The sequence below is a fragment of the Canis aureus genome, chromosome 8 (genome assembly GCF_053574225.1).
Source record: "Canis aureus isolate CA01 chromosome 8, VMU_Caureus_v.1.0, whole genome shotgun sequence".
NCBI classification, from domain to species: Eukaryota; Metazoa; Chordata; class Mammalia; order Carnivora; family Canidae; genus Canis; species Canis aureus.
In genome coordinates, this window is record NC_135618.1 from 21,765,468 (window position 1) to 21,780,932 (window position 15,465).

Consider the following 15,465-nt stretch of genomic DNA (forward strand, 5'->3'; position numbering starts at 1 on the left):
TTGATGTTTTTTTTGTTTTCTGTTGTTTTAATACTTTTAATACTAGCCATTCTGACAGAGGTGAGGTAATATCTTACTGTGGTTTTGATTTGCATTTCCCTGATAATGAGTGATGTTGAGCACCTTTTCACGTACATGTTGCCCATCTGTATGTCTTGGAAAAGTATCTGTTCAGTTCCTCTGCCGATTTTTAATTGGATTGTTTGGCTTTTGAGTTGTATGAATTTTTTATAGATTTCAGATATTCACCCCTTATCAAATATATGATTTGCAGAGATTTTCTCCTATTCTGTAGGTTGCCTTTTCATTTTATTTATTTTATTTTATTTTTTTTGCCTTTTCATTTTATTGATAGTTTACACTGCTGTGCAGAAGCTTTTTAGTTGGATAAAGTCCCATTTGTTTATATTTGCTTTCATTACCTTTGCTTTTGTGTCAAATCCAAAAAACTATTGCCAGACTTGATGTCAAGTAGCGTAACCCCTATTTTTTCTTTTTTTTTTTTTTTTTTTCCTATTTTTTCTTCTAGGAGATTTATGCTTTCTGAACTTAAATTTAAATCTTTCGTCCATTAGGAGTTGATTTTTGTGTTCAGTATAAGACAGTGATACAGTTTCATCCTTTCTGCATCTATCAGTTTTCCCAGCACTATTTATACTGATACTATCCTTTTCCCATTGTGTATTCTTGGCTCCTTTGTCACAAATTAACTTGCTATATATGCATGAGCTCTTTCCTGGACTGTTCTGTTGATCTGTGTTTCCATTTCTATGTCAGTACCATACTCTTTTTATTACTATAGCTTTGTAATATAGAATGAAATGAAGAAATGTGATGCCTCCAGCTTTCTTCTTTTTTCTTAAAATTACTATAGATAGATGGGGTCTTTTCTGGTTCCATACAGACTTTAGGATTCTATTTCTTTGAAAAATGCCATTGGAATTTGGATTCCAATGGGGATTAAAGTGAATCTGTAGATTGCTTTGGATAGTATATTAATTTGTACCCTACAATTTTATTGAATTAATTTATTCTAACCATTTTTTATGGAGTTTTTAGTGTTTTCTATATATAATATCATGTCATTTGCAAACAGAGACAGCTTCTTTCCAATTTGAATACTTTTTTTTTTTAAGAGGGAGTGGAAAGGGCAGAAAGAAAGGGAGAGAAAGAATCCTAAGCAGGCTCCTTGCCCAGCACAGAGCCTGACATGAGGCTTGATCTCACAACCCTGAGATCATGACCTGAGCCAAAATTAAGAGTCAAATGCTTAACTGACTGAGCCACCCAAGTACCCCTTATCTTTCTTTTTCCTAATTGCTCTGGGTAGGATTTCCAGGATTATGTTGAATAAAAGTGGCAAGAGTGTCCTTGGTCTTACCGGATGTTGAATTTTTTCAAATGTTTTTTCTGCATCTATTGAGATGATCTTAAGATTTTTATCCTTCATTTTGTTAATGCAGTGCATCACACTGATTTTTTTTTTGCAGATAATCTAACCATCCTTGCATTGTTAAATTCAAATTTTCTGCTATTTTGATGAGGAATTTTGTATCTATATTCATCAAGGATATTGGTCTCTGCTTTTCTTATAGCTTCCCTGTCTAGTTTGATATCAGGATGACACTGGCCTTATAAAATGAGTTTGGAAGGATTCCCTTCTTTTCTGTTTTTTGTTTGTTTGTTTGTTTGTTTGTTTGTTTTTTGGAAGAGTTTGAGAAGGGTTGATATTCTTCCTTAAATGTTTGGTAGAATTTATGGCGGATGTCATCTGATCCTGGGCTTTTGTTTCTTTGGAAGTTTGGAAAAATTAATTACTTATCCAATTTCCTTACTATTAATCAGTTTTTTCACATACTCTATTTCTTCATGATTGTCTTGGTAAATTTTATGTTTCTTAGAACTTACAAGTTTCTTCCAGGTTGTCCATTTGTTGGCATATAAGTCTTCATATCAGTCTCTAATGATTCTTTGTATTTGTTTGGTAGCAGTTAAAATGTCTCTCATTTCTGATTTTATTTATTAAAGCCCTTTTTTTTTTCTTGGAAAATCTAGCTAAATATTTGTATTTTGTTTATCTTTTTAAAAGCTTTTTTATCAGTTTCATTGATCTTTCCTGTTGTCTTTTTAGTCTCTCTGATCTGTTATTTTCCCTTCACCTAACTTTGGGCTTAGTTTATTTTTTTTTTTCTAGTTCCTAAAAGTGTGAAGTTAGCTTATTTGCGATCTTATTTTCTAATGTAGGTGTTTAGCACTATGAACTTCTCTTTTAAAAATGTTTTTGCTGTATCTCATAATTTTTGGTATGTTGTATTTCCAATTCTCATTTATTTCAAGATAATTTTTTAAAAATTTCTTTAGCCTATTGTTTGGTAGCATATTTTTTAATCCCCACATAATTGTGAATTGTCAATTTTCTTGTAATTTATTTCTAGTTTTATACTATTGTGTTTGGAATATATTAATATTTCAGTCTTCTAAAATTTACTAAGACTTGTTTTGTGGCCTAACACATGGTTTACTTTGCAGAATGTTCCTTGTATGCTTGAGAAGAATGTATACAGGCTTTGTGCTGTATGGAATGTTCTACAAATGCTTATTAAGTCCATTTGATCTTATGTGCAGTTCAAGTCTAGTTTTTCCTTATTGAGTTTTCTGCCTTGATTTATCCTTTGATGAAAATGGGATATTCAAGTCCTCTCCCATTATTATATTTCTGTATTTTTCTCCCTTCAGGTCTGTTAATATTTGCTTTATATATTTAGGTGCTTCTATGTTTTTTTGGTCCATAAAAATGCATGTCCATAAAATTATATTTACATAATATACTTATTAGATTGATCCTTTTATCATTACATAATGATATTGTTTGTCTCTTCTTACTGTTTTGGCTTAAAGATAATTTTTTCTGATGTAAGTATAGCTACTCCAGTATCCTTTTGATTTCCATTCACATGAAATATATATTTATCTCTTTTATTATTAAATTTTTAAAATTTTTTATTTAATTTTTTAAAAGATTTTACTTATTTATTCATGAGAAAGAGAGAAAGAGAGGCAGAAACAGAGGCAGAGGGAGAAGCAGGCTCCATGCAGGGAGCCCAATGTGGGACTTGATGCTGGGACCGTGGGATCATGCCCTAAGCCAAAGGATGCTCAACCGCTGAGCCACCCAGGCATCCCAATTTTATTTTATTTTGAATTTCAGTACAGTTAGCATACAATGTTATATTAGTTTCAGTTGTACAATAGAATTATTCAACATTTCCATACATTACCCTGTGCTCATAAAAACAAGTGCACTCCTTAATCCCCATCACCTGTTTTACTCATCTGTTTTCTTAATTTCTCTTTCTATTACTTCATTAGTAGTATATAGAAATATGATGGGTTTCTGAATATTGATTTTTATATTCTGCAACCTTATTGAATTCATTTATTTTCCAGTAGTTTTTTTGGTAGAGTCTTTCGGGTTTTCTATACATAGTATCATGTCATCTGCAAATAGTGAAAATTTTACTTCTTACTAATTTGGCTGCCTTTTTTCCTTGTCTGATAACTATGGCTAGGATTTCCAATACTGTGTTGAATTAAAGTGGTGAGAGTAGACATCCTTGTCATATTCCTGGTTGTAGGGGAAAAGATCTCAGTTTTTCACCATTGAGTATGATGTTAGCTATGAGTTTTTGACATACGGCCTTTATTATGTTGAGGTATGTTCCCTCTAAACCTTTGTTGACAACTGATGTATTATTGAACACTACATCTGAAACTAATGATGAGCTGATATATTAGTTGTTTCAGAGCACTACATCTGAAACAACTATATGTTGACTAATTGAATTTAAATTTAAAAATTTTAAAAAACACTACTTTGGGAAAAAAATAAACCTACTTTGTTAAGTGATTTTATCATGAGTGGATGAATGGATGTTGTACTTTGTCAATGCTTTTTCTTTGCCTATTGAAATGATCTTGTGGTTCTTATCATTTCTAGTGTTGATATGATGTATTACATTGATTTATGAATAGCAAACCACCCTTGCAACCCCAGAATAAATCTCACTTGATGGTGGTGAATGAACTTTTTTAATGTATTGTTGGATTAAGTTTGCTAATATTTTGTTGAGGATTTCTGCATCTCTGATAGATTTTTTTAAATGTATTCTGTCTCTATTGAGGGTGTCACTGAGGTCCTCCACTCTTTTCTCAAGTCCAGTGAGGATCTTTATGACTATTAGTTTAAATTCTCCATCAGGCATATTATCTTTGTTTCATTAGCTCTCTTGCTGTGATTTTGTCCTCTTTCATTTGAGATGGATTCCTCTGCCTCCTCATTTTGTCCTTCTGTGTCTGTTTCTGTGTTTGGAAAGTCAGCTATGTCTTCTGATCTTGAAAGTCACAGCCTTATGAAGAAGAGGTCCTGTATCTGACCCCACACTGCACTATTCCCTATTCACCAGAATTTCATGCTCCAGAAGTGTCTTTTATGTGTGTTCTACGGTTGTGGCTGAGCTGCATTTGCCTTCAGTCTATTCATCTGCAATGGCTGTCTTTGCCTGTTGTGGACAGGGTTTGGTCCCTGTGTTATTAGTTGGCCAGTCTGGGGCTGCCTCGGGCTTGGGTTGGGTCAGACCAGGCATTTGCTAGAGCTACAGTAGCACTGATCTGCAGGATACCCTCCGTGTGTTGTCCCCAAGAAGCTTTTGTTGGTGGGCAAGGCCTGCAGTCAGACCAGATGTCTGCCCCCAGCCCACCTCTGGGGCCACAGTTGTACTGATATGTGTGGTTATCTTCCCCTCTTCCTGGAGCAAGAGGCACTTTGGAGTGGTGGTGGCCCCTGTCAGGGCTGCTTTCACACTGCTAACTTGTACCACCACTTTAGATAGATTCCTGTCAAGGGCAGGTCTGCAGGAGAATACAGGGGTGGGATGCACAGTATTTGCTAGTCTATGGGAGGGGACTTGGAGCCACTTTTGAAAACTTGCCCAGGCTAGGTTGCATAGGGCAAATCCGCAGGACATAGGGATAGGGCACACTGTTAGCAAACTAGGTGGAAAGTGTTTGAGCTGCACTGGTTCCCACAAGTGTCTTATTTATCTAGGCTGGGGGGCAAGGGAGGGAAGTGGCTTCCAGCAGCTCTTGTGTTCTTAGAGCCTTCCAAAGATTCCTGCCCCCTCCAATACACACACCCTGAGATTAGTAAACTGATCTCCCTCTCATTTACCCCAGGCAGTTTTTCAAACTGCTGCTTCTATGCTATATCTTTATGGGACTGTTTGCTGCTCTGTCTCTCTAAGGGTGGGGCTCTACCCTTCCAGCTCCTCTCCCAGAGTCCAGCCTGCTGATTTTTAAAGTTCCACTGATGGTAAGAACTCACAGAGTTGAGCCCCTAAAGTTTTCAAAGCCAAATGTTACAGGGATTCATCTGGTATACCAGGGCAGGTCCCCTGGGGTTCTGGCATAGAGTGTGTTCCTCTCCATGCCCACAGTATCATTCCCTCCAGACAGTCCCACTGGTCAGTTTGGCTCCCAACCAAGTCTCCTTCCTTCCTACCCTCTTCTTTGTGGCCTCTTCTCTACAGTTAGCAGTAGAGAATCTGTTCTGCTAGTCTTTGGGTCATTTTCTGGATTAGTTACCCTGATGTGTGTGTTATCTAGTTGCATCCGTGGGATGAAGTGAGCTTAGGATCCTCCTACTCGGTCTTTCCAGGAACTCCTCCCTATGTCTTTTTTTTTTTTTTTTAAGATTTTATTTATTTATTTGTGAGAGACACAGAGAGAGAGACAGAGAGAAAGGCAGAGACACAGGCAGAAGGAGAAGCAGGCTGCCCGCAGGGAGCCTGATGTGGGACTGGATCCCGGGACTCCAGGACCATGCCCTGGGGTGAAGGCAGGTGCTAAACCGCTGAACCACCCAGGGATCCCCCCTCTCTATGTCTTTTAATTGTTTATATTAGAGTTACCTACCATCAGAACATTAGAGTGTTCTGAATTTAACTGTATATTTACTTTTACCAATGAGACTGAAACTTTAGTGTGTTTTCCTGTTACTATTTAGATTTTTTTTTTTTTTCAGCTTGAAGAATTCCCTTTAAAATTTAGTGTGAGTCCAGTAGAGATGAATTCCTTTAGCTTTTCCTTGTTTGGAAAATGCTTTAACTTTTAATTCTGAAGGACAGCTTTGCCAGGAAGAGTATTATTGGTTGGCAGGTTTTTTTCTTTCACCACTTTTAATATATCATGCCACTCTCTTCTTGCCTATGATTTTTCTTTTGACTGTCTCACAGGAGTTTCCTTATATATAAGAAGTAGTTTTTCTCTTACTGCTTTTCAGATTCTCTCATTGTCTTTGATTTTTGACAATTTAATTATAATGTGTTTCAGTTTGGGTCTCTGGATTCATCATGTCCGGAATTCTCTGTGCTTCCTGGATCTGGAGGTCTATTTCTTTTCTTAAGTTAAAGAAGCTTTTGTCCATTACTCTTTAAATAAACTTTGTAACTCTCAAAGTCACTGTTAACTGGCTCTAAAGTCTAGACTGAAGAAGAGTTAAGGAGGACAGAATAGGGGATCCCTGGGTGGCTCAGCAGTTTAGCGTCTGCCTTTGGCCCAGGGTGTGATCCTGGAGTCCTGAGATCGAGTCCTGCATTGGGCTCCCTGCATGGAGCCTGCTTTTCTCTCTATCTTTCTCTCTCTTTCTCTCTCTGTCATGAATAAATAAATAATTTTTTTTAAAAAAAAGGACAGAATAAAAAAAAAGCTAATAGACGAGCAGAAGCTGGCATAACTATAACAATTAGAAGTAGCTATAAATAATAGCAGTTCCACTGACAGCAGCAGTAAATGACAGAACAGAAACAGAAGTGAGGGAGAAGGAAGAATGTTGGAGGCAACTGATCTTTCCAGCTCACTTAGTACCCTCATAAATACCCTATTATGAGGTTAACTGGAACAAGGGCAAAGCTTAGACCATTTTCTGAGAGTGCTAACAGCCTTACTATATTATGGCATGCTGTAACAGTGACCACAACAGTGATCTTCTTTGAGTCTTAAGAAAAAGTTGAATTAGGTTTAAAGGTATACTACATTTCATTATAAGAACTAAATATTAAACTGAAAGCTACATGGATTCCTACTTATCTGAGATACCACAATCCTCAATTATGGCTAAATAACTCTGTAGCTAGAGTTAAAAAATATCAACTGCACCCAAGCTGTGGGTGTCAATTCTATAGCTACTTTATTAATTGTGATTATAAGAATGTAAATACAAGATTTACTACAAAAATTGGCACTCTGGCCACTTGGGGTTTTTGGGGGGTTTGTTTTGTTTTGTTTTGTTTTTGGCCACTTGTAAATAACTTTTACCAGATGAAGTAACAGATATCAAAGAACTGAAATAATCATGTTAAACTTTCATTTTGTAATGTACTCTGTGATTATGAGTTTTAGTAAGTATAATATTTTTAGAAAGAATAGAAACTATCAGGGGGATCCCTGGGTGGCGCAGCGGTTTGGTGCCTGCCTTTGGCCCAGGGCGCGATCCTGGAGACCCGGGATCGAGTCCCACATCGGGCTCCCAGTGCATGGAGCCTGCTTCTCCCTCTGCCCTGTGTCTCTGCCTCTTTCTCTCTCTCTCTGTGACTATCATAAATAAATAAAAATTAAAAAAAATTAAAAAAAAGAAACTATCAGATTAAAAGTCACTAATACCTATAAGAAAAGGAAAAATGTATTTGAACAGAAGACTACTACACATTATTTGTGTCTTCTCTTCATTTTTTTAGGCTTTATGATTTTTCAGTACATGTAGTCTCATTCTTAGGATTCCAAAGTTGGGTCAGAGGACCCAAATGAAGGACATGGAAAAATAATAAGAACGAAAAGCTTAATATTTAATCAGTCCTTACTAAAAGGCTTTTCTTTGAAAAATTTCTGGTGTAATGAAGCTTTTGTATAATGAGAATATGTGAAGCAGAGTAGTTAATATAGATTTATTTCCTATAAGGAATTCTGAAGGGAGAAGTTTTTCATATGTATATATATTTTAGGTGAGCAAAATATAGTGTATCATTATACTTAGGAAAAGAAATTTTTAGATGTAACATTTCAGCCTTAAATAGAAACTGATACTGTCATTAGCAGTTTAAAAAGAAAAACTGGTATAAGGAAAATCTAGTTATCAGGGAATTCCTTAGTATAGTTTTAACATATTTCAAGTGAACATATTTGTCCCAAAATGAAGGGTTTAAACAGAGCTTTGAAATATCTCTTGGGTTGCTGCTATAAAAGAAATTTGTGTTCTGGGCAGAAGGTTGACTTAAGAAATCATGGATGGACTCTTAGAAGACATTTAAGTAACTTATTCATTTAACAAAAATGTATTGAACACCTATATATTTTTCTACAGGAATCAGAATTAACCAGATTACAAGCCAAAATTTCTGGACGTGAAAGGGCAGAAGACATTAAGTTTCTACCAGCCCTGCTTGCATCTGCAACAGAAATTATGCCTGACATTCAAGATCCAAAATTTGCTAAACATTCTCACACAGCCTTTTTCAAGTGTAGAAAACTGCGTCGCTCTATTAGTGCCAGTGACCTTAATTTCAAGACTCATAGTGATGAAGATCTTTCCGAAGAATTACTGCAGGACTTAAAAAAAATGCAGTTAGAACAGCCTTCAACATTAGAAGAAAGCCAGAAGGATCTGACTTATACCCAGTCAGACTCATTTAAACCTCTCACATATGACCTAGAAGATGATAGTTCTGAGAATAATGACTTCAGTACTCTCAGTGGAATGCTAAGATACATAAACAAAGAAGTGAGACTATTGAAAAAGTCCTCTATGCAAACAGGTGCTGGTTTACCTCAGGTATGTATGTCATATATTCAAAGTTATAATAATTTGTCTCCAATGAATATAATTTTGTTATTTGTAGAAAAATATATTTAAATGAAGCATGCCGGGCAGCCCCAATGGCTTAGCGGTGTAGCGCCCGCCTTCAACCCAGGGCATGATTCTAGAGACCCGGGGTCTAGTCCCATGTCGGGCTCCCTGCATGGAGCCTACTTCTCCCTCTGCCTATCTCTCTCTCTCTCTTTCTGTGTGTGTCTCTAATAAATAAATAAAATATTAAAAAAAATAAAGCATGCCATTGAGTGATATACAAATATTGGAAGTTCAAAAAAAATCCATTGTAAGTAGGGTTGAAAATTTAGCTTTGATTAAAATAGCCTATACATTTGATTAAATATATAATCTTTATATTTGATTAAAGAACTAAGTCTGCTTCATATTAGAAAAGTATTTTGAACTCTAGAATAACATTGTTCCTTGAATAGTGCAGGGTTTAGGGCCACTGACTCTTTCATCCTGCCCTGCAGCGCAGCTGAAAATTCATGTGTAACTTTTGACTTTCCCAAAACTTAACTGGCAATAGCCTGTTGACTAGAAGCTTACTAATAACCTGAACAATTTAATTCATTTTGTATGTTATATATATTATATACTGTATTCATACAATAAAGTTAGAAAAAAAATCATAAGAAAAAGTACATTTACAGTACTGTATTTTATTTATTGATATCATAAGTTTGTATCATCTGTTTATAAGATTGTCAGTACCTACATCAATATTGTCTTATACAAAACACTGTAGATGTTATATGTGTAACTAACATTAGATATCAAAAATGAAAAGATAATATGAAAAATTTGTATTTATTTACAGATATAATATGTATTGATAAGGAAGCAGTAGCAATATGAATGCTTTATGGTAGTCTAACCTATACACAAATAATGAATCATAAAATTTTTATGGCAAACAATATTCTAATCATATTCATAACAGTATTGAAAAAAGTGTTACTTTTTTTTAAAAACCACTTATCTGTAATGATGGGCTGCTATGCACCTTCCTCATTGACTAGAGAGAAGGGCACACTCTATGGTAATGTTACTCTTTGAAAGCAAAGTTATAAAAACAGTAAGAAAGCTAACATATTATTGATTTTAGGGGGGGATCTCTCTATTTCCTGGATCTGAATGCCTGTTTCCCTTCCCAGATTAGGAAAGTTTTCAGCTATGATTTGTTCAAATACATATTCTGGCCCTCTGGCCCTTTCGGCGCCCTCGGGAACCCCAATTAAACGTAGGTTTTTCTTCCTCAGGCTGTCGTTTATTTCCCTTAATCTGTCTTCATGGTCTTTTAATTGTCTGTCTCTTTTTTCCTCAGTTTCCCTCTTTGCCATCAACTTGTCTTCTGTGTCACTCACTCGTTCTTCCATCCCGTTAACCCTCGTCGTTAGGACTTCTAGTTTGGATTGCATCTCATTCAATTGATTTTTAATTTCTGCCTGATTGGATGGATCTAAATTCTGCAGTCATGAAGTCTCTTGAGTCCTTTATGCTTTTTTCTAGAGCCACCAGTAGCTGTATAATAGTGCTTCTGAATTGGCTTTCTGACATTGAATTGTAATCCAGATTTTGTAACTCTGTGGGAGAGAGGACTGTTTCTGATTCTTTCTTTTGAGGTGAGGTTTTCCTTCGTCATTTTGCTTAGTGCAGAGTGGCCAAAAACAAGTTGTATTGGGAAAAGGAGAAAAAGAGAGAGAAAGAAGGAAAGAAAAGAGAAAGAGAAAAAAGAAAAAAAGGAAGAAAAAAGGAAAAAAGAGAAGAAAAAGAAAAAGGGGGAAAAAAGGGTGGGGGAAGCAATCAGAAATCAAAAAGAGAAAAAAAAAAAAAAACACGGGGGAGTATCTTCTGATTCTGTATACTTTAAGTCCCTTGACTTCCCCTGGAACTTGTCTGTCTAGCTGGTCTTCTGGGGGAGGGGCCTGTTGTGCTGATTTTCAGGTGTTAGCACTTGGGGGAGCTGCTCTGCCCCCTGCCTGGTGCAGGGCTTAGTGGGGGTTGTTTACCCCGTGAGGCCCCTGGAGGAACAATCCCAGTGGCTGCGGCAGCTCTGGAAACCTGGATTCAGACCCCGCAGTAACTCCGGAGCTCTCCGTCTGCAGGGGCCTGGAGGCTCCGGGGCGGGGCCGCTGATCTGCTCAGCCCCGGGTAGGAGTGTCCTTGCTGTCCTGTGCCCTCCCGGCCTCTGCCTGTCCTGGGGGGAGGCCGGATCTTGGGCTGTGTCCCGGCGCCCTGTGCTCCCGAGCCTGCGCTGTTGGATTCACGCTCCCGGTGGCACAGCCCCCTCCGCGGAGCCACCGCCGGAGCCCCACCGAGCTGCTCCCCGGCCGCACAGCCCCCTCCGCGGAGCCGCCACCCGAGCCCCTCCAATCTGCTCCCGGGTCAATGTGTGCGCGCTGCAGCCCTTAGCCCAGGTGCGCACTCTCCTGGACGGGCAGGTGTCTGTTAATGTCCCAGGGAGCCTGAGGGCATCCCCGCCCTCCTGGGGTCCTGCTCTAACTCCCTGCGGGCGCCTTTCCGCCCGGGAAGGTTGGTGCAGCTCCTGCTTCTCCGGGACGGGGCTCTCCTGTCCTGGGGACACTCGGCCTGGCCTTAGCCCGGCTCCTCGTGGGACCCCTCCCCCTTGGATGCCTTTTGTTTCTTTATTTCTTCCCCCCCCCCCCGCCCCCCCCCGTCTTCCTACCTTGATAGAAGCACAAACTCTTCTCACTGTAGCGTTTCAGCTGTTCTCTCTTTAAATCTCAGGCCGAATTCATAGATTTTCAGGATGATTTGAAGGTTATCTAGGTAATTTGGTGGGGACAGGTGATTTGGGAACCCTACTCTTCCGCCATCTTGCCCCTCCTCTGAAAGCTAACACATTATTAAGTTTATATTAAATATTATTCACCTTACATCTATGTAAGGATAGTCTGTCCACTTCCATACAGGTCTTGCATATGATGATGATGATGACACAGAAATGTCTCATACACTTCTTGTTCTACATTATTAGATTTTCACATGAAAACACACAACAGATAAGTTTATTAATTGTATGGCATGGTTATTATTTGTTAAGTGGAGAGAATTATAAAGATCTTCATCCTTGTCTTCACATTGAGTAGGCTGAGAAAAAGGAGGGGTTGGTCTTGCTGTCTTAAAGGGTGGCAGAGGCTGAAGGGGTAGAGGAGGTGGAAGAAGAGGCAGGAGAAGCAGACACATTTGGTGTAACTTTATGAAAATACATTAGAGTTTCTCTGTGATTTTTTTTTTTTTTTGCTTTTTCATTTCTTTAAAAATGTTTTTATACATTACCAATCCTTCTTCTACCATTTGCCTGTGGTTCCGTGCCCATATCATAGAAGGGTCCATGTCATAAAAATAAATGTCCTTTGAGGCATTTTTGTCCAGAACAGGAAATTTTTGACTGTATTAAAAACCTATTCAGACAGATATCCTTTCTCCTCAGTAATTTTCTTGATGATATCCAGGAACTGTCAGCTGCTTCTTGGTCAGCAGAAGCTGGTTTGCTTTACCTTGACATTTTTTGGCCAAACCTATTTCTAAAATTATCAAACCATACTTTGTTGGCTTTAAATTCTACAGCTTTAGATCCTTCACCTTTCCTTTGCTCTAAGTTGTCATATAATGACTTTGCTTTTCCTTGAATTGTATTAAAGCCTCCAGGCATGCCTTTCTTACAACAGGTCTTATAATCACATAAAGTTGCATTTTTAACACAAGATAAAAGGTGCATGGTTTTCATATCTGCTAGCGTAATTGCAGTGATGGCTTCACCAATTTCTTTTTCTTTTTTTACGATGGTCCTTATACTGGATTCACTTATCTTGAAATGGTGGGTAAGCACAGCTGCAAACCTCAGTCTACAATACATACCAAGCAATTCAATTTTTTCTTGTAATGCCATGACTCTTTTCTGCTTCTTGAGAGTACTTCCAACATCACTAGCAGCACTTTGTATGGGTCCCTGGATATTTTTTAAAAGTTTATGGGAACACCTGGGTGGCTCAGTGGTCGAGCGTCTACCTTTGGCTCAGGTCGTGATCCTGGGGTCCTGGGATTGGGTCCAACATCAGGCTCCCAGGGGGGAGCCTGCTTCTCCCTCTGCCTGTGTCTCTGCCTCTCTCTCTTTCTGTAGGTCTCATGAATAAATAAAATCTTTTAAAAAAAAAGTTTATGGTATTGTACTAAACACCAGAAAAAACATTTGAGAACTGCAAGAAGTCACTTTTTTATTGCAGTATGTAATTTGCTGGAGAGATGGAGGTGATTAACATCATATAGTGTTCTAAGCAATACAACACTTGAGCTTACCACAATAGCAACAGGTGGGGGATCCCTGGGTGGCGCAGCGGTTTGGCACCTGACTTTGGCCCAGGGTGCGATCCTGGAGACCCGGGATCGAATCCCACGTCGGGCTCCCAGTGCATGGAGCCTGCTTCTCCCTCTGCCTATGTCTCCGCTTCTCTCTCTCTCTCTCTCTCTCTGTGTGTGTGTGTATGTGTGACTATCATAAATAAATAAAAATTAAAAAAATTAAAAAAAAATAGCAACAGGTGGTGCCTGCAAGATTATTACAGTAGTACTACATTTAATTTTATGCAGCTATTTAATACTGTATATTTACATTTGTTTATATTTCAACTGCAGATGATGCCATATGCAGTCTGTATGTGTGTAAATTTTGATGAATCTTAACTTTTTTATAATAGACTTATGTGTATTTTATGTATGTATGACATACCTTTTCTTAATTTTTTGATATTTCTAGGCTGTGAGGTTCTTCTGTGACTTTTTTTAATTGTTGCAATTCTCCAAGAAAACAAATACATTGAAAAAATTAGCATAAAAGTGGACCTGGGGGCAGCCCTGGTGGCTCAGCGGTTTAGTGCCGCCTTCAGCCCAGGGCCGGATACTGGAGGCCTCGGGATCAAGTCCCACATCAGGCTCCCTGCATGGAGCCTGCTTCTCCCTCTGCCTGTGTCTCTGCCTCTCTCTCTGTCTCTCTGTGTCTCTCATGAATAAATCTAAAAAAAAAAGAAAAAAAAAAAAAAGGGACCTGTGCAGTTCAAACCTGTTAGTCAAAAGTCAACCCATGTTATTCAGGAGCTAGCTGCATTGGAAAATGTTTTTGGATCTCCAAAATTAGTTGTTTCTAGACTTCCTGGAAACCATTCTAGTAAAAAACTAGTAAGGTGACCTTTGCTTTGCTCACAGACTTCCACAGTAGCAGAGTATCTCATTTACATGATTTATCTACTCCCATTATTCCTTGAGCGTATCATACTGAATTGGCAGTTCTGTCCCTATTACACATACCTTACAGACACTAAACATTTTTTAAAAGATTTGTTTATTTGAGAGGAGAGAGACAGAGACAGAGTGTGTGTGCACACGAACAGGGGGGAGGGGCACAGGGAGAGGGACCAGCAGACTCCCTGCTGAGCCCTATTTAGAACTTGATCCTAGGACTCCAAGATCATGACCTGAGCCAAAGGGCAGACCCTTAACCAGCTGAGCCACCAAGTGCCCCACTGACCACCCACGTGCCCCTCAACATTTTTATAAACATTTAGTCTATAATTTGCATATAGAAATAATCTCTTCAGGGAAATCCAGCTTTTCTCAAATGCTTGTTTCATTTTCAAACACATCAAACTAGCATTGGTGGCCTAAAAAATTTAACAAGCGTTTTTAGAATGGATCCAAGACAAAGACTGTTAGACCTTTTTATTTCTCCACATTAAAAAGAGCTTAATTTACTGCTTATACGCAGAAAACTAAAAAAATAATATTTGTATTGGTAAAATAAAATTTACACACGAAATCTCAAGTGTATAGTAAGCAAGTTAGATGGTATAAGGCAATCATGTATAATGCCTGATAGAATTAGTTTTCATCTAGCCTTTAAAACTATAATTGTGTTTATTTTTTATCATTTATTCAGCCATTTCATTATTAATTGAGTATCTACTATACACCAGGCACTAGGGTTATAGAAATAAACAAAAATGACTAAGACCCTGTCCAAATAGAGCTTACATTTCAGTGGGGAGACCATCAGTAAACAAGTAAATAGACATATGCTCTAATGCTAGGTGGAAATAAGAGCATGCAGTGTGACGGGGGTACTGTTTAAATAGGGTAGTCAGGGAAGGTGTCTCAAGAAGGTGACATTTGATCAGAGACCTGTAGGAAGTAAGGAAGTAAGCTATCTCAGTATCTGAAGGAAGAGCATTGGAAGAAAGGGAACAACAAGTACTAAAGTTCTGTGGTAGTAGCCTGCCTGACATGTACAAAAACCAGCTAGCAGGTGTCTTGCTGGTTTGGTATAAACAAGAGGGAAAATAGTAGGAGATAAGAGATGATGGTGGGGGGTGGGGGTACTCTAGCAGTCTTGTACCTCCTACAAGAACTTTCAATTTTATTTGAAGTGTGATGGGAAGCCATTGGAGGGTTCTCCTTAGGGAAGTGACACTTATCTGATTTATGTGTTTAAAGGATCAGTCTGGCTGTTTTAGAAAGAATGGATGATA

General features: G+C 38.3%; 1 protein-coding gene and 1 long non-coding RNA gene across 17 annotated transcripts in view; both read left to right on the top strand.

Moving 5' to 3' along the window:
• The window catches only part of CCDC18 (coiled-coil domain containing 18), a 110,623-nt gene that overhangs the window by 81,599 nt on the left and 13,559 nt on the right, over window positions 1-15,465 (top strand). For all 16 annotated transcript variants that reach the window (XM_077905456.1, XM_077905460.1, XM_077905459.1 and 13 more), the window contains one exon: window positions 8,414-8,881. In XM_077905456.1, the coding sequence (XP_077761582.1) occupies window positions 8,414-8,881 (468 nt within the window). The remainder of the gene's footprint in view (window positions 1-8,413; window positions 8,882-15,465) is intronic.
• Window positions 8,889-14,852, top strand: LOC144318466 (uncharacterized). Its single transcript, XR_013384376.1, has 2 exons — window positions 8,889-13,257; window positions 13,486-14,852. It is a non-coding gene; the product is annotated as an uncharacterized LOC144318466 (long non-coding RNA).